This window comes from Mastigoproctus giganteus, chromosome 1, assembly GCF_048544385.1.
Source record: "Mastigoproctus giganteus isolate SK-2022 chromosome 1, ASM4854438v1, whole genome shotgun sequence".
Lineage (NCBI taxonomy): Eukaryota > Metazoa > Arthropoda > Arachnida > Uropygi > Thelyphonidae > Mastigoproctus > Mastigoproctus giganteus.
The window spans coordinates 201,110,633-201,134,134 of NC_143575.1; the positions used below are offsets into that span (position 1 = coordinate 201,110,633).

Consider the following 23,502-nt stretch of genomic DNA (forward strand, 5'->3'; position numbering starts at 1 on the left):
ATTAATCTGCTCACACAAAGCCCTATTGTTCATGGACTGTTGGATGGGTGTTAGGATCTTAATATCGCCTGCATAAGTGCATAGATCATCCCTACCGCTGCAGAACGGGATCATTATGGCGGTAAAGAGGAGTCCAGATAAAACTCCACCCTGTGGAACTTCTGCATGGAGTTGACGTTGGAGGATCTGACTATCTGTGCGGTAATAAATGGACCGACAAGTAAGTAGGGCCTGTAGGAACTTCAGCAAATTTCCTTTCATTTGGAAGGTGTGTTGGAGCAGATGAAGTAAGGCATTTACATCCAGACTATCGAAGGCTGCTTTTATATCGGCATAAATTATTGCAATTTCCTTTCTGGCTTGGAAAGCATTTAGTATCGTGGCCTGAACTGTGAGGAGGTTAGTTATTGTTGATCATGCAGTCATTGAATATTGAATTTGTTGAGGCTGCCCAGCCAGTATCTGATTTGACAACTTTGGCAACAGAGCTTTCTCCAGTACTTTTAACAGGGTAGATGCAGTAGATACTGGCCTATAGTGCTCCACAAGGTTAGGCTTTGTAATTTTCGCCATTGGAATTAGAGCGTACTTATTCCAGTTCTCAGGGAAAACTCGGCAAGCAAGGATAGAGCTATAAATTGCTTGGAGTGGTTCAATTAGGTAAGAGCTGAGAGACTTTACCATGAAGTGGGGGACTCAATCAACTCCAGCTGTGTTAGTTGGCCTGAGGGAGTTAATACTCTGTATTAGTGCTTCTTTAGTGATAAGAACAGACTCCATCTCATTGTCAACTAATTGATCCCACTCAAACTCCCTGACTTGACTCATGATATATGCTGGAGAATCTACTGATGTGGTCCATCCACGCTTCTTTGTCAAGCCCCTGATTTGTGTCACTTTTATGTGTGCAACAAGGTAGCTTTCCCCTGTCAAGTGTGTCTTTCATGTAGCGGTTGATTGCTCTAGATTTTTCTCTATTAAATATTGCTCTGGCCCTCAAGTAGTTAATTCTATCTTGTGTATCATTAGACAGTTTCCATTTTCTGTGCAGAGTTTGCTTTAGTTTAAACAATGCAGTTAGCCTAGAGTTCCACCAGGTTTTTGATTTTGATGACATCCTTACTACTTTGGAAGCTGCAAATTCTGTAATAGAGTTGATCCAACTGGTTAAGAGAGTTGTTGCAAATAAGGCATCACATTTGAGTAGACATTTCCACGGGATACAGCTGGCAGCAAATAAGCATTTATTTGGGTCCAGAAAGGCTGGCGAAGTGACAAGCTGGCTCTTAATTTTTTCCTTGACATTGAAGTCCACATACGGTAGCATTATGAGCATTGCAATTGGGCTATGATCGGATGGAAAGAACATTTCGGGGGGGTACATCAATTATACATTTACCAGAAGACAGAATTAGGTCAAGTCTATTTTCACCTCTTGTAGATTGGTCATTGATAAGAGAGATGGAACGTGGCTGTAGTTTATTTAACATGGTGTCCAGTAGGTTATTGAGCTGTGGTGGAAGGTTGAAATCTCCACATACTATATGTGGAGATTTCAACATGTGGTGTGGTGGCTGACACATGTAATTTGTTGAGAAGCCAGTCTACTACATTATTTATCATTTCTAGACTAGGGACAGGTGGAATGTAAACGACTGCAAAGCTAAGAGTGCTGAGTGGACTTTTAGAGTGACAAGTAATGCCTCATAAAACTTTGAATCTGAGTAGGCGACCGAGATTATTTGAAGTGCTATGTCACGTACAAACAGGGCTACTCCTCCACCCCTCGCTACAGATCTGGATTTGAAGTAGGCATCGTATCCAGCAGCGACTAGAGACTCTTGATGTGGCTGGAGCCAAGTCTCTGTAAGACAGATAACATCAGCAGACCGTGACAAGAGCATTTGCTCCAATGTGTCCCAACTTGTTTCGTATGCTCCTAACATTCTGATAAAAAATCTTCCTTATGGATAATGGTTTTATCTGTGTCCTAGTAGGTATTCTACGGGGTATAACCCCTCGACGTGGGCACCTGTACGTGGTGAGGGGACTCCGGCGTGTTTGCCGTGCGCTGCGACCCGTGGAAATTCGGAAAGGGGGATCCTGGTGGTTGAGGGGCCCAGCTTCAATACACCACTTTGGCCCCTGCTTCGACAAGACGGGAGGTCCTGGAAGGCCCGGCTAGGATCATTCGCCTAGTAGGCTCGCCTGCGAGGGTCAACCGTGTCAATGCCACGCCCCTACCCTCATGGTCCGAGGGACAGGATTCAGGCTGGCGGCGGTGCAGGTATGGTGTCTGGGTAGCCTTGGCATTCCACTCCCGAGGGCATTTATTGCATGCCGGGTAGTGGGCGTCCCTTTGGGCTCCGTGGTGGGTGGGTGGGTGGGGAGCCCGGGCACTGAACCACTTAAAATTTACATGAATCCTGATAAACTTACCTCCTCAGGGGCCCCAACCCGGTCCCTATCTGAAAGCATAGGGAAAGATTCAGATAGCATTATTGCTACAAAGAGGCAGCGAACAGAAATATCATCAGGGCCTGTTCCAAGATTTCTAATTCTACATTCTACCAATGAAACACCGATTGGTAAAATGTCACCCTTTTTTATACAGAAAGGTTTAGATGGGTTAGCAGGGTCACCCAAATCAGTTAAGAGGCTCCGTTCTGGAGACTTAATTGAAACTAAAACTGACAGGCAATCTGAGCAGCTACTCCGAGCAACATCAATCGGAGGAGTACCCATAACAGTAACACCACATAGAACACTAAATTCATCGAGAGGTGTCATTTCAGAATGGGACCTTCTCGACGTAACTGAGGAGGAAATCTGCTTGGAACTGAAACCTCAGGAAGTTATAGCCGTCAAGAGAATTAGTGCGCGTAGGGATGGGAAACTTGTTAAAACCAGGAGTGTTATCCTGACTTTTAACTCTCCCAAACCTCCTGATGAGATTAAAGCTGGCTACATCAACTGTCCAGTGCGTCCATATGTTCCAAACCCTTTACGGTGTTTTAAATGCCAGAAATATGGACATTCTCAAATGGCCTGCCATGGAGTCCTTGCATGCGCTCGATGTGGTGCAAAGGACCACGAAACAACAGCATGTTCAGCCACGAAACCCACCTGCATTAACTGTGAAGGCGAACACCCGGCCTACTCACGAGCATGCCAGAGGTGGAAAGAAGAAAAGGAAATTCAACGGCTGAAGGCAGAGCTAAGCATATCGTACCAGGAGGCAAGGAAAGCAGTGAAACCTCTCAACATCAAAAAACCTACCTACGCCCAGAAGGTAGCAGGGAGGTGTTCGATTGGGACTCAGACAGACATGTCCGCCCCTCCAAAAGAATCATTTACTCCCATCGCACGTTATCTTTTAAGCTCCCAAAAATCTGCACAGAAGGACCAATCAGCTGCCACTACTATATCGGTACCTCCTAATGCTCCACAAATAACAAAAGCAAATGCAAAAGAAAAGAATAAGAAAGGTGAAATACCACCTAGTACCCAAGAAAACATGGATGTCGAGCAGAAGGAGGTACAAGAAGACTCAGTTTTGGAGCTCTTTGCTGAGGAGGAAATGGACACTGGACAGCGTCCATACTTCCCCAGGAAGGATAAAGACAAGACTGAAAAAGGAAGCCGCCTGATGGACCCACCAAGCCAAAATAATGCCTAAATTCCTACAGTGGAACTGTCGTGGATTCCGGCAAAATACTGATGACATCAAGGCACTCCTGCAAAAGCACAAACCAGCTTGCTTTTGCATACAGGAGACTTACTTAAAGGCAAATGATGACCCCACCATGCATAATATTACCATCATTCGTAAGGATAGAATTGTGGATGGTCCTGCTCACGGAGGAGTCGCAATCCTCATCGGCAACCAGATCCCATTTCAGCCTTTGCAGCTTACAACTAGCATTGAGGCTGTAGCAATTCGCCTTACAGTGGGGTTCTTATTAACTGTTTGCTCTGTCTATTTGCCACCTGGGATTGACATCCCCCAGAAAGACCTTGATGATCTTATCATGCAGTTGCCTTCCTCTTGTTTAATTCTTGGGGATTTCAATGGACATAATACTCTGTGGGGTAGTGCTCACATCAATGGAAGGGGACGAGTCATAGAGCATATGCTCACTGACAATGACCTCTCCCTCTTAAATGTGGGAACAAACACCTTCTTCCCCATGCCTACCCGTACATTCTCTGCCATTGATCTTTCTATCTGCTCCCCTTCTCTCCTTCCTTCATTTACTTGAGAGGTAGAAGAAAATCCATATGGAAGCGATCACTTCCCCGTGATAACTACCCTAAATAGTGGAAGACTGTGTCTGCCATTTAGTTTACCGCGGTGGAAGATTGATCAGGCTTACTGGAATGCCTTTCAACATCTGGCAAACCCTGATACCCGTACAGTCAGTCAGGAGCCAATCAATGAAGCAGTCATGCATGTCACAGAAACGATTGTCCCAGCAGCTGCAATTGCAATCCCAAAATCATCCAGCCGGTTCCCACTATTCCCGAAACCTTGGTGGAATTCAGAATGCACGGCAGCAAAAAAAGCACAAAACAAAGCTTGGGGGATATTCCGCCGATATCCCACGACCGAAAATTTAATATCATTCAAACGTGCACATGCGAAAGCGCGTTATGTACGACGTCAGAGCCAAAGGAAATCTTGGATTCGTTTTACATCTTCCATAACTCAGACTGCTAGCTCAAAAGTAGTCTGGGATAAGATTCGGAAAATGAAGGGAAAATATTCACCAAAATCTCTGTAATAACATCTTTTCCCGCATAGTTTTTGGCCCTGAAAAATAAAAGTGAGAAAAACCCACCGAACTTTCATTCAAAAGGGCTTGAATCATATAACAAGCCCTTTTCACAGGAAGAATTAAATGCAGCACTCTTTCTCACACATGCAAGCGCTGTAGGGCCTGATGACATCCACTACGAAATGTTAAAACACCTCTCACCACAATCTAAGCATCACCTTTTAATTCTGTTTAACAGAATTTTTATTCACAAACTTTTTCCGGATTCCTGGCAAAGGGCTATCGTCCTAGCTTTCCCAAAACCAGGAAAAGATCCTAGCAATCCAAGTAACTATCGTCCTATTGCTCTGACAAGCCGTTTGTGCAAAGTCCTGGAAAGAATGGTTAATGCACGCCTTGTATGGTATTTAGAAACAAATGATCTGCTTTCTAGGACTCAATGCGGCTTCCGAAGAAATAGATCCACTCTGGATCATTTAATCCGATTGGAAATGTCCATTCGTGATGCTTTTATTAAATCCGAGCATTTGGTAGCAGTTTTCTTTGATATTGAAAAAAGCGTACGACACAGCCTGGCGATTTGGAATTTTAACAGACCTCTATAACTGTGGTCTTAGAGGTAACCTTCCTGTTTTTATTAAAAACTTTCTTTCGAATCGCCAATTTCAAGTTCGTTTAGGATCCACCCTCTCTCGAGTTTTCTCTCAGGAAGAGGGAATCCCACAAGGATCCGTTCTAAGTGTCACGCTTTTCGTAATCAAAATAAACTCTATCGCAGAACAACTTCCACCCACTGTAAACAATGCCCTCTATGTAGACGACTTTGCTATTTTTTGTAATTCATGCAATATGAGGGTCATTGAAAGGCAACTGCAGAAAACCATTGATCATCTTACAGCTTGGTCTTTGGCTAATGGGTTCAGATTTTCATCACAGAAGACTGTTTGTGTACACTTCTGTCGCAAACGTAATCTTCATCCTGACCCAGAATTACGGCTTGGGCAAAATAACATCCCAGTTGTAGCAGAATTCAAATTCCTTGGACTTATTTTTGACAAAAAGCTGACATTTTTACAACACATTCGTCAGCTGAGGGCAAGATGTGTCAAAGGGCTTAACATCCTTCGTGCCCTTTTGTCAACCTCATGGGGTGCAGATCGTGCTACCCTTCTTCGTCTCTACCGGGCACTTGTCCGTTCCAAACTCGATATGGGTCTCAGGTCTATGGTTCTGCTAGAGATAGTGCACTTCGGTGGTTAGATCCAATCTACCATTAAGCCATCCTGACAGCCACTGGAGCATTTCGCACATTTCCTGTCCAAAGCCTTTACGTTGAAGCAAATGAACCATCTCTGTCTCTTCGACGTAAGCAGTTGTCCTTACAGTATGCCTTCAAATTAAAATCCCTCCCCGATCATCCCACGTGGCTATCCGTTTTTGAGCGGCGCTGGGAAAACCTCTACAACACCCGTCAGACTGCCAACAAACCTTTTGGTATTCGCATTCAAGGGCTGCTGAATGAGCTAAACTTGACGGTAGACAACGTTGCCCAGTCACCAAGGCAATTCTTTCCACCCTGGCATGCTTATTTTCCAACTTGCGACTTCTCCCTTAAGATCTGGGAGAAGGCTACTACACCGCCATCTGCTACCAGCAACTCTTTGCATCACATAGAGAGCAGAATTCTGACTTTCTGCCAATCCATACAGATGGCTCAAAGTTAGAATGTCATGTGGGATCTGCTGTTGTGTTCCCTCACAAAACATTATCCTATAAGATCCCACAAGAAACTAGCATATATACTGCAGAGTTGCATGCAATACAAACAGCCCTAAATCACATTAAAAATCGCGACTACCACAGGTATATGATTTACTGTGATTCTTTGAGCGTATTACAGGCTCTAGTATCGGTGAGGTATAACTCTCATCCGATCCTGTCCAGGATCCGGAAGATTCTTTTTTCTCTCGTGGAATTAGAATTTGATATTCGCTTTTGCTGGATCCCAAGCCACATTCGGATCCGGGGAAATGAATTAGCTGATACCGCTGCCAAATCAGCCATTTCCCTGGATAATCATTGCCTGTCAGTCCCCTATACTACAGGCAAATAATACGTTCTAATTTACTCTCCCAATGGCAAGATTCTTGGCACGGACAGGCCACAAATAAATTACATTGCATTAAGCCTGTAATTACGCAATGGCAGTCCAGTCTACGCAGGGTCCGAAGAGAGGAAGTTGTTCTTGCTCGGCTCCGCATAGGTCATAGTCATCTAACCCGTTCCTACTTGCTGAGGGCGGTTGACCCACCTAGGTGCGAGATATGTGATGTTATTTTAACCGTTAGTCATATTTTAATAGAATGTCCTGTTTTTATAGAAGCACTTAATAATGTGACTGAGCCATAGAGACAATATGTCCGACGTTTTTAACTTTTTACAATCTATTAATTTTTATACAAGAATCTAAGGTTTATACTTTTTATACTTTTACTTTGTATCTTTTGACAATAATTAATTGCTTGACGTGGTAGCTTTAGCTACCAAAATGTTTAGTAGCGTTTTAAAATTTGACTTGGCGCATTATGGCCTTAGCTGCCAATGCGCCATAAAAAATCAAATCAAATCAAAATACGGGGTATATTCTTACTTTGTATCATGTGTCAGGTAGTGACTATTGTAGAAATTCGATTGACATCTGAATGGCGATCTGGTAGCGGTTCAGTATCCTGTGTAACTGACGGGGTACGTATATTCTGCGATGGTCTGGTTTCCTTCCTTTGGCATCATACTTGTGAGTTTGTGGTTGCCTTACTGGTATATACATAGCGAGGTAGTTTTAATCTTGGCTGGCCATTGTGATAAAAAGGTCTGATGACAGCTCCCACTGGCCAGAAGGAAGTGGCAGCAACATTATTAATATCTTTTTCATCACATTCAATTTTGAAGGACGCATATGTGGCTGCCCTCTTCAGTAGGGTGACTCTTACAGTTATATTCATGAGTCGTAGGCATTCAGACACAATTTGGTCTGGAGTAGTCTGAGGGTCGACTCGGGAAACAAAGATTGCTTTAGATTGTTGGATGGGTCTTGTGATCATGGGTTTTATTCGAGAGGAGAATGATGCACCTGACAATCTACCGCAATTGTTATTGGTAGGGTATTGTGTACCAGCTGCCAAGATGGAGTTGTTTTGGCTGTATCCGCTACGACTAGATGTGTAGGAGGGGACGGGAGGTCTTTGAACAACTTTTCTTTTGAAGAACATTTCATTTCTGTTCCCATATGATTTGTTATTCAGTCTATTCGGCACAAGGCTACTGAGACAGTATATAGCATTCTGGATTGGCAGGGAATCCGACAGACTGGTATATGAAGTATTAGCTTCTTGATACGGCCACTCAGTACCTTCTTCATCAAGGCAATTTGCCACTGGATTATTTGTTGTGGGTCTGTCGATGTATTTTCCCATATGAGTTAAGTGGTCTCTCTGAAACTTGGTTGGTTTGTGTAGCGATATCTGGCCTTAGGACCTACCGCATTAGGGTTATTTAATGTGGGAAATTGTTTATTGTAGTTCAGTTCTTTCCCCCACTCTTTTCCTCTTGTATATTAATGATCTTCTTCCATTGACCAGAAATCCTGTCCATAGTTTTGCTGATTATAGCACCTTGCAATCCACTTTCCAGTTTGAGAAACCTTGCCCTGCTCAATCAGCTTCAACTTCTCGAATATCCGCTACCAGTTTCTTAAATGCTGATCTCCAGGTAATTCTCCAGTGGCGCGAAGACAACCTGGTTGATTTCAATCCTTCTAAAATTCAGTTCTATCTTATCTCTCACAAAAAGGATTCTTCTGCTGCTATGCTTGTCTTTGGTGACACTCTGATTTCTAGGCAAGGTAATATATCTTTTGGGGATTACCCTGACTTCTAATCTCTCTCAGCGGTGCCCCTAAAACCTCTCTCAGGCTTCTTGATTCCATTCAGAAGAGGGCAGTTAGGTTAATTAATGACTCATCTCTAATAGACTCTGTCCACTCTCTGTCTCATAGACATTCTGTTTCTGCGGCATGCCTTTTCTACTGATACTTCCACGGGCACTTTTGTTCTGAATTGGCTTCTATAATTCCTGCTCTCTCTTTCAAAACAGTCCAAACAGGTGCCGCCACCTGCCAACATCTATTTACTGTCCAACTTCAAACTCACCCAACCTACTTTTCATCTTCCTCGTTTATTCATTGAACTGCCGTTTTCTGGAACAATCTTCCTTCATATGTATTTCCTGAAAATTGCAGTCTACAGAAGTTCAAGTCTAATGTCAACAAATATCTTCTTTCGTCTTCTCAACCTCCAACCCAAGCACAGTACTAAGTACTATAGGTTCTAATACTTCTTGTGTTTGGGGTTCTCATAAAAAAAAAAAATCCTCTCTGTGACTGGCAAATTAGATTCTTTCTAATATTTCTGTCTTGATTTTAACATTTGCCAAAAAAATGGCACTGTTACCTCATTAAAATCCTCATGTGTAGTGACATTAACATCAACACAAATTAGCATAGAAATATTTGATGCAATTTACATAGATACACATATAATACACCCCAAGGGCCCATATCTGGTGAGTATGGGCTTGGCACATCCGAGGTCCTAAGCTGGATATCATGATATCATTCTTCCCTTTCTTAGCAATTCCTTTCTACTTCTCTCTCTCTCTCTCTCTCTCTCTCTCTCAGGGAAACTCGGGGAATTTTTTTTGGGTTGTGCAGCAAAGCCCTAGGCTTCATTGCACCATATGGCTAATAATTATAATAATAATAAGACCTACGTTTTTGTTTTAAAATGATCTACATATGGCTAATAATTAAAATAACTAAATATTTACCATTAGTTTCTCTGATTTTTACCTCTGGTTATGCATTCTCTACTAACATTTCATCTTTTTAAATAGTGGCACTTAATTTTCTGTTTCTATCATGTGATTTTTCTGGCAGATACCTCTTTCTTTTTGCCAGAGTATTTTTTAATTAAAATTCAGTATGGAGGACATTTTTTGCTGTCTGTCAAAATAATAAAGAAAGTATTTTAAATCAAGCAAATTTGACAATGCTAGAGATACTTCATTTGGTATAATAAGAAAGAAAAAAAAATTAAAAAATTATAAGCTTTGGAATAAAAAAAAAAAATTAAAAAGTGCTTTGGAATAAAAACAGAATATTTTTCAACTAAAGAAATTCCTGAAACACCATCTCCACTTTATTCAAAATAGACAGTTTGATTTCATTTAGGATAAATTTTTTTTAAAGAAATAATTTTAAATATATCACCTCCTCTCCTTTTTTTTTTACGTTATAGGAATAATTTTTTAAAATTTTAATTTACAGCTGAATAAAGATGACCAAGTGTACATGGAAGCTTTTGAACATCTTTTAGATTCGTGGGTAACGATATTACAGGACAGGCAGTGTTTTTCACAAGATATTATTAAACAGTCAGCAATTCAAATCTTTAATAAGTATCTGCAATGTCATCTTGCTCCTCCTGAAGGAACAAGAGGAATAGTATGTACTACTTTTTATAATAATTAGCCATTTTTCTTTGACACAGTCGAAATTTATGCTGCATTTATGACTTCTCTTTTATATGTGTAGAATATCTCTTAAAAGTATTGTTACTATTTCTAATGTATTATGAGGATATTACATGTTATTTCTTAAAAGAAAAATTGTTAAAAGGAAGAAATAAATGAATAATGTGAAATATATTTAAATACATTTTATTAGGTTAAATATTTGTTTACAGAAATTAAAATAGTGCATTCATCCTTAAGCCTTCCTATAACACAAAAATTCTACTTAACTATGTGGCAGTATTTTAAGATTTCCTGTGGAATCTTGTCATCTAGCCATATAAATAATGTGAAAGAAAACTTAATTATTACCATGTTAGCTGAATGAGTTGTGAATGAAATAACTTGGTTTTAGATGATGCCAGATGTGTTTTGCAAGAATGCCCTCTAATCAATGTTATAGGAACTTTGCTACATCTCCCACATATCAGTGTGAAAACAAATAATATGTACTGTTGGGATATCAGAGACGTGGTGTCACACAGATATAAGAAATTCAGGATTGGAATTTTTGGAGTACAATGTATACAGAAAGGATAGAAAGGGAGGAGAGGTGATGCTGTTAGTTAAGAAACACAAACTCTAATGAAGTGCATCCAGATGACATGGGTGGACAGTGCAATTCCGAGTCAGTTTGATGTGACCAGCACTGGAAAAGCAAAATTTACAGTAGGAGTATGTTATAGGCCTAATGACTCTGATGAGTACAACGAACAACTGTACACAGAAATAGAGTGGGCCAGTAAATCAGAATATCTTATAATGGGGAATTTTAACTTCCCTGATATAGATTTGAACTTGTGGGTTGGTCACTCGCACACTAGCAAGACTCTTGTGGATTTATTGGAGGATTGGTTTCTTCAGCAGCATGTTCGAGAGGCAACCAGAGAGCAATACTCTTGATCTAATTATCAGCAGTGATTAGTCATGCATGAAGAATCTGCACATAAAGGAACCACTAGGTGGCAGTGATCGGAGTGTACTGATGTGGGATTTATCAGAGGTAAAAGGAAGGGTTTTTTTCTTTTGTAAAAGGGACTACAGTGGTCTCTGAAAGTTTTTAAATTCTATAGTGGGACCAATTGATGATGTTACCAACAGCAGATTCTAAATGGGAAACATTCAAGGAAGTAATCTTGGAAACTACTAGTCTTTTTACCAACTAAGTTCATGGTTTAGGCCTAAATGGATGTCAGATGACCTAATGAGACTCGTGGCAGAGAAGAAAAATGTTAAAGAAGCACTACAGGATCATCTAGACAAGACTGCAGTTATAGTTCAGAGACAGCATGGGTTTCTTAAAGGGAAGTCCTGCCTGACCAATTTGATCGGATACTATGATGTGGTCACAAAGGAACTAGGTGCAAAAAATAATTCTGATATCATGTTCTTGGGTTTTAGGAAAGCTTTTGATACTGCCCGTAGCGGAGTGGTCAGGAGCGGGAGTGCAGAAGCACAACCTCCTTGAGTAGACCGGGATTCAAGCCTCTGACTGCTAAATACGGTCGATCTGCCAACCCGCACTGGACCAGCGTGGCAGATTATGGTCACATATCCCTCAATGTGAATTGTTGAGGAGGCTTCCATTCTGCAGTGGGTTGATAATAGCTGCAGTTTTTTTTTTTTTTTTAATGATACCGTTGCACATGGAAGACTACTATACAAGTTGGAGCAGTATAGCAATAAGGGAAAGTTGCTGCTATGGATAAAGGGATTGTTGAATTGGAGAAGACAGAGACTGGTAATCAATGGACAGTGCTCTTCATGGACTAATGTTATTAGTAGAGTTCTCCAGCACAATCCATGTTGGCCAATTGTTGTTTTGGCCAATTGTTGTTTTGTGTATTTATCAGTGATATTGATGAAGGTGGATAGGGTTGTTAATGACAGTAAGGGTGATAAGCTTCTCCAACAGGATCTAGAACAGCCCATCTGTCGTTCAGCAGACGGGCTGAGAGGTGGCAACTGAAGTTTAACATTGACAAATGCAAAGTAGTGTATATCGGTAGCAGTAACCCAGAGTAACATACCAACTGTGCAGTACTACATTAAGGATGGTGGAGAATAAAAAAAATGGGGGGGGGGGTAATTGTGCAGTCAGATATGAAGTTTTATGAGCAGTGCAATCAGGCTGCAAGAGTAGCTCATGGGGTTTTGTCAATGAAATAGTGGAATTTTGCTAGCAGGTATAAGGATGTGATTGTCCCCTTGTATAAGGCAATGGTCAGGCTACACCTTGAGTACTGCATATAGATCTGGAAGCCTCATTTTAGGAAAGATGCAGATCTGCTAGAAGAAGTACAGAGAAGGGCAACAAGATTAGTGAGTGAAACAAAGGGTTACTGTTACCAAGAAAGGCATAAGTTCTGCAAATTGCAGTGTCTGTAGACTAGGCACCAGTGAGGTGATCTGATTGAGGTGTATAAGGCCTTGAATGGTTTGAGCAAGGTCAAATTCCACACTTGAGGGTGCATAAATTCAAATTGAGGAAAGAGAGTTGTAGAATAGATGTGCAGAAATTTGCTTTTAGCCAGTGGTGGTTGATTGTTGGAACAAACTTCCATCTGCCGTTGTGGAAATTGACAGCTTAAATAAATTCAAAGCTGAACTAGACAAACATTTAGAGTGAAATGGGAAGGGTTTTTTTTTTTTTTTTGGCTGATGGTGTATAAGCTTTTCTTCTTTCATCATATGCCTCTGCTAATGCTATATAAGATAGGTAAGTAAGAATAAATTTGCCTTACGAGGGTATATGCAATTAAGAAGATTCCAAAGTACAGCCACACTGGAAGATGCAATGTTAATAAAGCTCCCTCCCTATACATTCAGAGAAAGAAACTCACCCTTGTCAAATCAGAGTTACTAAATTAACGAGGAAATCAGAAATCATATCAGAAATTTTTTGTGAAATTAAAATTTGTTATTGAATTCTAAATAGAATGTATTATAAGCGAAAACTATTATAAAATTTAAATGAAATGAAAGATTGAATTCAGATTAAGCCATTTCTAGCGTGCTACAGTCTCTCAGACTGTAAGATATTTAAATTTATTGCTTCTGCTCTTTTATTTATTCATGGTCGGCACATTTAAGTACTTCTTTACTATCTGTTGTACACTATTCGTGCAAATTTGTAACTTCTTGACATGTTTTGTTTTGTTTTTGTTTTAATTTTTAAATTCTGCTTTGTATCTTAAAAACTGCATTTTATTGATTAAGTAATATTTTTGATTTAATGAAGGAGCAGGGTTTTTCAATGCAGATGCTGAAGTAATTGGAAATTAAACGTTCCTCTGCATTATTTTTTCCTGTCTTGCTGTCGTTGTTGTTCCCTCCAGTGACAGCTTGACATTACAGTGTGTCAACCTGAAATTACTGGTATTGTTTTTAATTGATTAATTTCACTAAAAGAGACATTTTTTTATTGTAAATCTTGAGGCACTACTGCTAGCTAAATATTTTTGAGTAATGTTCAGTTCTTTTTTTGTTTTTGTTAACTGATTTTTTCACTGTAGCACCAGTCAAGTACAGTTAAACTCTGGACCTTCAGAGTCAGATGTAGTGAGCTCAATTTTGAAAACAGTTTTACTGTATGCTTATAATGGTATTAATATTGATGGCAATGAAAGTAACTGTATTTTGAGTGTTCATGAATTCATAGCAAGGAGGAGAGGAAAGTGATGACCATATTTTTTATATAAAAAAAAAAAGAATTCAAAAGGATGGAAGCTCCTATAGTTGGTGCAAGAACACAAACTCCATGCCATGACATTATTTTTATAATGCACATTCTAGTTTTATGGAGTCCTCTTTGCAGCAATTATATTGTGGAACCTTATAGAATGTAGGATTTCTTGATTACTATGCTGACATTACAAGTTATTATTACATGGACTAAATAAAAATTTTAAACAAAATAAAAAAATATAAAGACAAAAACAACTTTTGTGTGTGATGCTGATCTCAGTTTTCTTTTTTTTTTTTTTTTTTTTTTTTGCCTGCTTTCTTTTTTTTCTGTTTCTAAGCACACAGTGAAGACTTGAGAATGTTTATAATACAAGGAGTGATCATTTAATTTGCGGACTGGTGCAAGATTTTGTTTGCTGCACAAACTTTTCATAACTGCTGCTAGAGGTGCTCTCCCTGATTGCTGCTGAGCAGTTTCTGTGCGCGCATGCCAGTACTTGTTGTGTGAATGCTAGAGTTGAGTGAAGAGTTTTTTTTTTTTTTTTTTTTTTAGTTGTGTGTTACTGACGATTGTTTTAAAGCAATTCTGTTGGACATAGTTTGAACAGCTGTGCATGATTTTTTTATTGTGTCAGACTGGGCTTAAATGAATCGGAAACAATTAAAAGAGATCAATGTAGCATATGGTAATGAGTGTCTTGGTAGGATGACCATATTCCACTGTGGCTGAACTTTCTGGTGTGAAGTGATTTCCCCATCAAAACAATGCCAGTTCCCATACGGCTAATATCATGTGGATAGTGATCACTGCCATGGGTGCTGAGGTTCTACCACATCACCCTTATTCACTGAACTTAGCCCCATGTGATTTCTTCCTGATTCCATGTCTGAAATAAGCTCTGAAAGACAAGCATTTTACGTCTGACACAGTGATGCTCACAGATGGAAGCACTTCGCAGTTTTTTGTAAAAATGGCTTGCAAGAAGCATTTAATGCATGGGTATGATGTGGCAAAAGTGTGTAAAGTTCAAGCAAGAGTATTTCAAGAAAGAGAAAGCCACAGAAGATTCAGATGGTGACAATTAAGATAAGGTCTTGCACAGTCCACAAATTGAATGATCACTCCCTTGTAGATAATACTGGTTGTGAAATTTTTCCATGTATAATGATTCAACAGGGATTTACATTTTTGCATATATACTTAAGATTTGATGTGCAAGGCAGAAATGAATGCAAAAAAACTAATTAACTCCACTTTCTAATTCTTATATCAATTTATAAATAACTATGTCATCTTAATAGGATCAGTTATATGTATAGATGAAATTCTTCTCAGTTTCAGAGGAAGTACAGAGTTTAAAATGTATGTACCAAACAAATTAGAAAATTATGGTTTTAAAATCACATGACTCAAAGTTACAGAAAATAAATACTTCTGTAGCAGATGTATTGTGGAAAAGATTTTCATAGTGTTGGTGTGGATTGGCATGAATAGTGATATTTTAAACTAAAAATCAGACCATAAGATATTTAAATTTCTAACACATTGTTAAATCTTCTTCTTCTTCTTCTTCTGGCATTATAATCTAGGGTGGGTTTTAGCCTTCTTGATGATTTCCATCAATAAGCCCTTCCAGAAGTCAAACCTCTCCAACTTTTTATTCTCATGGTCTTTAAGTCTTTCTACGTCATCCATCCATCTTTTGCGTGGTCCTCCGTGTAGGCTTCTGTTTCATTATACTCTTAGTTGTTCTGCTATCATCCAAATTATGTTAGATATTTAAATTTCTAACGCGTTAGTATAAAACATTGCATGTGTTATGTTAACTGTATAACACATGCAGTGTGTTATAGTTAGCAATGCCAGTTGAGAATTCCAATTGTAATATAACTGCTGGTTCAGTTTCACTTGTTTATTGAAGTCAAGAGGTCTTGCCTATGTGGGCACATTTGTATATATATATTTTATATAAACATAAAAAAAAAAAAAAAAAAAATTCCTGTGATGTTTTGCCAAATTTGGATTTTCCAAATAATGTAATCCTGTTGTCTTACATTTAAGGGGGGGAAAAAACCCACCAGAATGTTTAAATAAATAAGAATGTTTAATAAAAGTTGCTTAAAAAGATAAATTAATACAGTTATGCCCAAACAGTCCAATAATTAAATAAAATTGGTTATACAGTCCATTCCGGTTATTTGGGACGCATCGGGACTAGTGCCCGATTAAGCGGCTGGTTCACTGTACAATCAAAATCACGTTACGACGAACTCAACATAGTAAAGTACCGTTTACTATATGATGTGCAGTAAGCGCCGGTCATTGTGATCACGTTTGTGAATTGAATTTTAATTCTATTAAACAGCGATTCTAATTATCGAAAATAGGAGGAATATTATCCACAGGCTATATTAACCACAAATTTACCCTTTATTACCTTACCAATTAAAAAATTAAATGATACGTAAAAATCAGAAGAATATATATATATATTTTTTTATGAAAACCCCAAACACGAAAGGTATCAAAACCTATAGTACTTATTACCGTGCATGAGTTGAAGGAGAAGTATGGGGAGGGGGGTTGCCGGAAAATTTGCTCTAGAGACTAAACATGGGTTTCACCACTTCAAGCCTCCAATAAGCAAAGTTGTGGTATTTCACCGGTTGATGAAAGTCATCTACCACCTATACATGATAATCGGAATAATTAATATTTACTGTAATATGTACATACGAACTAGTTGACATTTCTGTTCACTAACATTTGTGGGCAGGGGATTAAAATTTAAAACACTAAAAAGATAAGCAATCAATAACAAAGAACACAGCACACACAAATTGCTAGTAACACAATATGTGCAAGTGAGAACGGAGTAACGAGTTACAAAGCTTTAAAAATAGAAATGAAGAGATCTGAAAATTAATTTTTTTATATGATTGAAGAAATCATGGAAGTGTAAACACATTTCATCATAATAACCCACAGAATTCCAGCTGTCGGTATTATCGCAAATTCAGTAAGATAGAGTTTACTGTCCGTTTATGATAGATTTCACTAACAGAAAAGCCCAATAAACAGGTGAATGCTAATTGTTTTTATTGTTTTATGGTTGTGACCTCCAGAATTTCGACCGAACCACATGGTACCGTCGGAGACAATCGTAGGGTAATCTCCAGTGCTGCAGTCTCCTGTCCCGATTAAATGGCATGCTGTCCCAATTAAGCGAAGTAAACCCTGGCTATTTTCTTGATTGGTTTCTGTTTTTTAAGATTTGCCCCAAATAAATAGCTGCCCCGATTAACTGGTGGCCCAAATAACCGGAATCCACTGTATTTCAAATTTATGTGTTGAAGTCTGTCTTTTGGATTTTGGGTTTAAGATAAGTCTAAAACTTGATTATTGAAGAGACAGAATTGTCTCTCCCATGAGCCTTTTCATACCAAAAAAAACTGATTAAATATTTCACTTGAAGGTCTTTTATTAAACTTTCTTATTTAATAATACATTCATGTGATTAAAGGATATTTTTTCCTAGACTGTGAAGGAGTTTGCTGACATATGGGTTAGTGCAATTTGCATCATTTTTATACGTGTAGGTAATAAATGATCATCTACTCAGGTAGGTGAATCAGCATCATTTTAATTATATCTCATTATGAATTCCTTCACAACGAGTTGCCATGGTATTGCACTACCTCAGATAAGTAATGTTTCACTAATGGAGAAGACTATTGTTACTTATTCTTGGTAAATACCATCACCCAGATGGCACTGTTTCAAGGATGTTTGACCTCTCTTCAAACATCCTTCAAACATCTCTTCAGTGGGTAGGCAGGTACCCTGGTGTTGCAATATTGACAATCTTCATACAATGACCTTCATGACTTTAATTTTTTAAAAAATGTGTCGGGTGTATTTTCTGTTCACCATTTGAAATGTGTAAATCACATTTAAAATGATGAATGGAAAAAAATACAGTGAGAAAAAAACTAAGAGATGAAAAGTGGAGCAGATACTAAGATGAAATGTGTGCAAACCATAGTTGTCAACTCTCCAGGTTTATGAGGGACAATCCATATTTCTACTCGATTTCATCCGTCTTTGCAATATAGATTATCATCGTAATATATTTGTTGACAGAGTTTCTCTGTCTCTTTTCAAAAACTGAGTTTTCTTTTTCTTAGAAAAAAATAATAAAATTACGTTAAAATTGTATTTTTATTTAAATTTGCAAATTTCTGCTTCTTTTCAATAATTAACAAGTTAATCCCACTGTATATGGCAATTGTAAGGCCGCATTTGGAATTCTATGTCCAAATGTGTAGACTTCATCTAAAAAAAGATATTGAGCTTCTTGAAGGATCCAAAGATGAGCAACATGGTGAGATTGGCAAAACAGCAACCACATGAGGAAAAGCTTTGATTATGTGGGCTGCAGAGCTAGGCAACTGGGCACCTTAGAGGGGAACAGAAAAGTTTATAAGGCTCTGAGAGGGGTTAGTAAAATTAATGAATGCAGAATTTTCACTGCTATAAAGAATTCTAGAACTAGGGCCATAAATTCAAATTACAGGGAAGAAGTTTAGATCAGACTGTAAGAAGTTTTTCTTTTAGCCAGCAAGTTGTTGATTACTGGAAAAATATGCTTCTGCAGGTAGTTCAGGATTGACAGTTTGAAGAAATTTAAAGGTCATCTAGATAGCTACCCACATGAGGAGGGACGTTCATAATTTATATTTTCTTATCTACTTTTTTTTTGGTAGGTGCAGCAAAAGCCTGTGGCTTTCTTGCACTATATGGCTATACTAATACAAGTTGTCTATTAGGTGTGGTGTGGTATAGTCTATGTTGCAAAATACAAATGCATAATATCAGTATTGTTTCATGTTATGTGCAACAGGATATTTCATATTCTTGTATAGTGTGAAGCTAATTAAGAGTGACTTTCAGTAAGATGCCAAAAGAAATGTAACACATGCAAGATTTTACATAAATAAGTAAAAAGTAATGTTTGCCTTATGTACTATATGTAGATATGATTTTTCAATATCAGGAAACATGATGTAATCAGACATTTTCAAAAAAATAAGCATAAGAGCAGCTTATAGTGTGTAGAAAGAAATGCAAAAATATTTGTTGTATTTCATGGTGATGATGCCATACATCCTGGATGTTTATTTGTATCTCTAATAGAATCTTGTATCTTTGTCATTGAATTTTGTCACTTCCTCTGAGTTCTGCTGGCTGAAATTGCATGGATAGGGAAGGAAGAGGCAGTGATGGCTTTGAAAAATGGGTCATTTTTGATTTCTACAGGTGGCATAATCAAAGTGATTCCAAGCCATATCCCAATCTGGTGACCACCTATAATTAAAAAAAAAAAAAAAAAAAAATGTCAAATCAAACCAACTTATTCTCAGTGCCAGTGTTGAAAAATGACTTTACAGGGTTCAACATTGGGCATCTTCTGAAACCTGAAAGCATGTGAGATTCTTTCAAAAAATATCTGGCACTTAGTGTTGATAATATGCCTATTATGGTAGCGCAAAAAAATTCTGCAGTAGTAAGGATATTAAAAGAGGAGATTGAGCACTTAGTGGAAGTAGGCTCTCCTTGTCATCTTATTAATTTGTGCTGTAAAGGGAGATACATGTCTTCCTGTCAAAGTGGTTGATTGATGTATGCCTTTGATTTAAAAAATATTTGGAAGAATATATGTTATGTATATGTATTGGCTGTCAGTGTTAAATGTGTAATTAGACTGGTAAAACAGTGGCAGCCTTTGACAAGTAATGAGAAAAGCAATATGTGCTCTTAACGATTACCTTTTAAACAGTTTCAACTGATGCATGTCATTGACAAAGAAAAGATTTGGAAGTGTGTGTGTGTGTACATTGGCTGTAATTGGCTAAATGTGTAACTAGACTAGTAAAGCCAACAACTTTTGACAAGTGGTGAGAAAAGTAATATAAGCTCTTTACAGAGTTACAGAAATGAAAAGGACAACAAGAAAAGCGATCATTAGTGAGTGGCACTGACTCATATTCAGATCCAGTTTATGATCCAAAAGTTTTGAAAGAAGACAAAAAAAAAACCTCTTAATTCTAGGCATGTTATTCTCAATTGTTCAGAAAGTCTCTTTATGTTTTTCTCTTCTGGCTCAAGCAAAGCAATTTGCTTGTTTTGTTTAAATATTACGCCAACGCTTGAAAATCTGAATATAGTTCTTCAATACAACGTACTTCATATCCATGTACTAATGTCATCATTCCTAATAGGTTGAAGAATATTAGGCCATAAGCACATTATTATCACTTCACAGGACTTCACAGCATATCACTGTTTAGTGTAAATTGTGAAGTCGGTCGTTGGAGACACATTACTACCATGTCACTTTATATATATGTTGTTCTCTTTGGGGAAAGCTGAAGTGAAATGGATTGCCACAGTTCATCCACTTCTTCAAAATATGAAGGAGATTTAGAAAGAGCATGTGCTTTACTTATAGCTGAGAAAACAAAAGAGAGTATGCAATGGATACATGACATAAACTGGAAGAGAACAGAAAAACACGAATTCGATCATTTAATGCAGGACTAGAAGAAGATGAAAATCGTTTTAAGATGTACTTACAGATGAATAAAGAAGAATTTATTTTCCTATAAAATCCAATTTTAATAGCTTTATAGTCAAGTTCCTTGGTTTATTTGGAATTTAAATAGCGATTTTGAAAGTTAACACTTAGTGTCTGTAGATTTTACTGTTTGTATTTTGCCGCGATTGTTATATGATACGGAATAGTGTAACATATTTCCCAAACTTGATAGCATAAGTTTTAACATAAAACTAGATAGCGAAATCACTGTATTAGAAATCTGTTAGCTTAGTTTAGTATTATCGATTAATCAATTAAAAATTTATTAATCTTATTAAATTTTATTGTTAATTAAATGTTTGGGAGTCAACCAGAGGGAGTAATACCCTTGGAGTACTTACACGGAATCACGATCCAGACTAGAGCTGCGAAGCAACGTGCACAGATTAGTGAGAGTGCTGTGGCGCGGGGGAAAAACGAAGGGGGCTATTCTCCAACGCATCACAGTCTCAAAAAATGTGCAAAATGTGAAATATTTGCGGACTTTTCTAGAACAGGACATGATCTAGCCAAGGAGGATGTCTTTGTGTGTGCTAGGTGCCTAGAGTGTCAAGAAATTAATTAGGCGCCAACTCAGCATTCTGATGGGCATCTATGAGAGTTTGAGGTGTAGAGTAGATGCCCTCGAAGGTATTAAAGTGGAGAACCTATCGAGCTCTCAGCTGCCCAGCTCAACACCAGAGCTCACTCCTGTGCATCAGGCAACACAGTGGCAATCTACAAGGCAGAATGCGCTGGCCCCATAAGAGTTAGTTATTCTTGATGACTTTATTATCAGGAGATGTAATACTGGGAATTTATTATGGAAAAAGGATAGGTGGAACAGGATCAGAGTACGTCTTCCAGGGACAAAAGTTGATGACGTAGGTCAGATATCTTTTGAGGGCAAAAAAAGGCGATATTGTTGTACACGTTGGTACTAATGACGTTAAGAGTAAGAGATCTGCAGATGTACTTAACAAGTACAGGTCAATGTTGAAAAATTGTCCTGAATTAGGGTTAAATTTGAAAGTATCTGCAATTTTGCCCAGACATGATAGGAGGGAGAGTCGTGTCAGTCAATTCGGCCCTGGAGAGATTGTGCAAGGATCATGGGGTAGAATTTTTTTCAGTGTGGCCTGCTTGCTAATTTAATTTTCTATTAGCATTTCCTCCATTTTTCTTTTGTCATGCAGTCACTCCTAACAAAATTTCTGTTGAAACAGAAATATCTGAGCTCCTGAAAACGTGATTCGACCTTGAAACCCGATGCGTTACTGAGACTGCTTCCACAGGGATGGGAATATAAAGGGTGCAAGATTATTTGCTGATGCCATCGAGGCAGTGTTAGTTGGGTCAGAAAACTGCTAGCTTGGCGGGATTCACAGACTAAAAGATTAACAGTAGCTGCAGGCAGAGGCAAAAGTGATTCTGGCACTGCTTCTGTTGTAATGAGCAGCAGCCTGGAGAGCAGGTTGCTGGGGATTTCAGGGGCTGCTGGGATTGTAATGTGTAGCATTAGCATTAGTAGAGGCATATGATGCAAGAAAGCAAGCTTATGCAGCATCAGTCAAAAAAAAAAAACCTTCTCCCATTTCACCCCTCCGTTCGTTCCAAATACCTGTCCAGCTCAGCCTTAAATTTATTTAGGCTATCAACCTCCACAACAAAGGATGGAAGTCTGTTCTACCAACGAACTACCTGCTGGCTAAAGGCAAACTTTCGCACATCTATCCTATATTTGTCTTTCCTCAATTTGAATCTTTGCCCTTTTAGGTGATTATTCTGAGCAAGAGGAAGAATCCCATTAGTATTGAGCATGCTCAAACCATTCAAGGCTTTATACACCTCAATCAGATCACCTTGCAGGTGCTTAGTCTCCAGACATTTTAATTTGCAAAACTTTATCAAAAGTAAGAGCAACCTTTGGTTTCATTCACTAATCTTGTTGCCCTTCTCTGTACTCGTTCCCACAGCTCTACATCCTTCTTAAAATGAGACCTCCAGACCTTTATACAGTATTCAAAGTGTGGCATGACCATTGCCTTATACTAGGGGATAATCACCTCCTTATCCCTGCTAGAAAAATAAAATTCCTATATATCATTGACAAGACACTATTAGCTACTCTTGCAGACCATCTGCACTGCTCAGAAAACTTCATATCTGCCTGCACATTTAACCCCATTGGCATGCTGTCCCAGTGATACATTCTCTACCACTGTCAGTGTAGTACCACAGAGTTGATAAGTCACTACATATGGGAAGCAGTAACTTACATTTGTCAATGTTAAACTTCATTTGCCACCTTCATTGGTAGAAGTAACCACAGAGAAATGTACCAACTGTGTGGTACTACACTTAAGGTGGTAGAAAATGAAAAAACCTGGGAGTAATTGTGCAGGAAGATATGAGGTTTTCTGAGCAATCCAGACAGGCTACCAGGGCAGGTCATGGGGTTTTGTCAATGATATACAGGTGACCCCCGCTTAACGCTGATCATTTGTTCCGGAAAAACAGAGCGCTAAGTGAATCTGCGCTAAGCGAGCGCCGCTTTCCCATAAGGTAACATATATATTTATGAGCTGCGGTCAGTGCCATAGGATATTTCCTAATGAATAATAAACAGTAATGAAAAGATGCACAAATGTCGGTCAAAATATTTAATATTCAAATATTTGCACATATAAAATATTCTGCATTGCATACATATAATTATGTGGTAACTACTTGTGTATCAAAAGTAAATTTAAAATTCCAATTAAAATAAT

General features: G+C 38.5%; 1 protein-coding gene across 1 annotated transcript in view; it reads left to right on the plus strand.

Moving 5' to 3' along the window:
- Positions 1–23,502, plus strand: part of LOC150091450 (exportin-4-like) — a 748,459-nt gene that overhangs the window by 360,728 nt on the left and 364,229 nt on the right. The window contains exon 10 of the mRNA XM_090383995.1: positions 10,162–10,338. Within this exon, the coding sequence (XP_090240121.1) occupies positions 10,162–10,338 (177 nt within the window). The remainder of the gene's footprint in view (positions 1–10,161; positions 10,339–23,502) is intronic.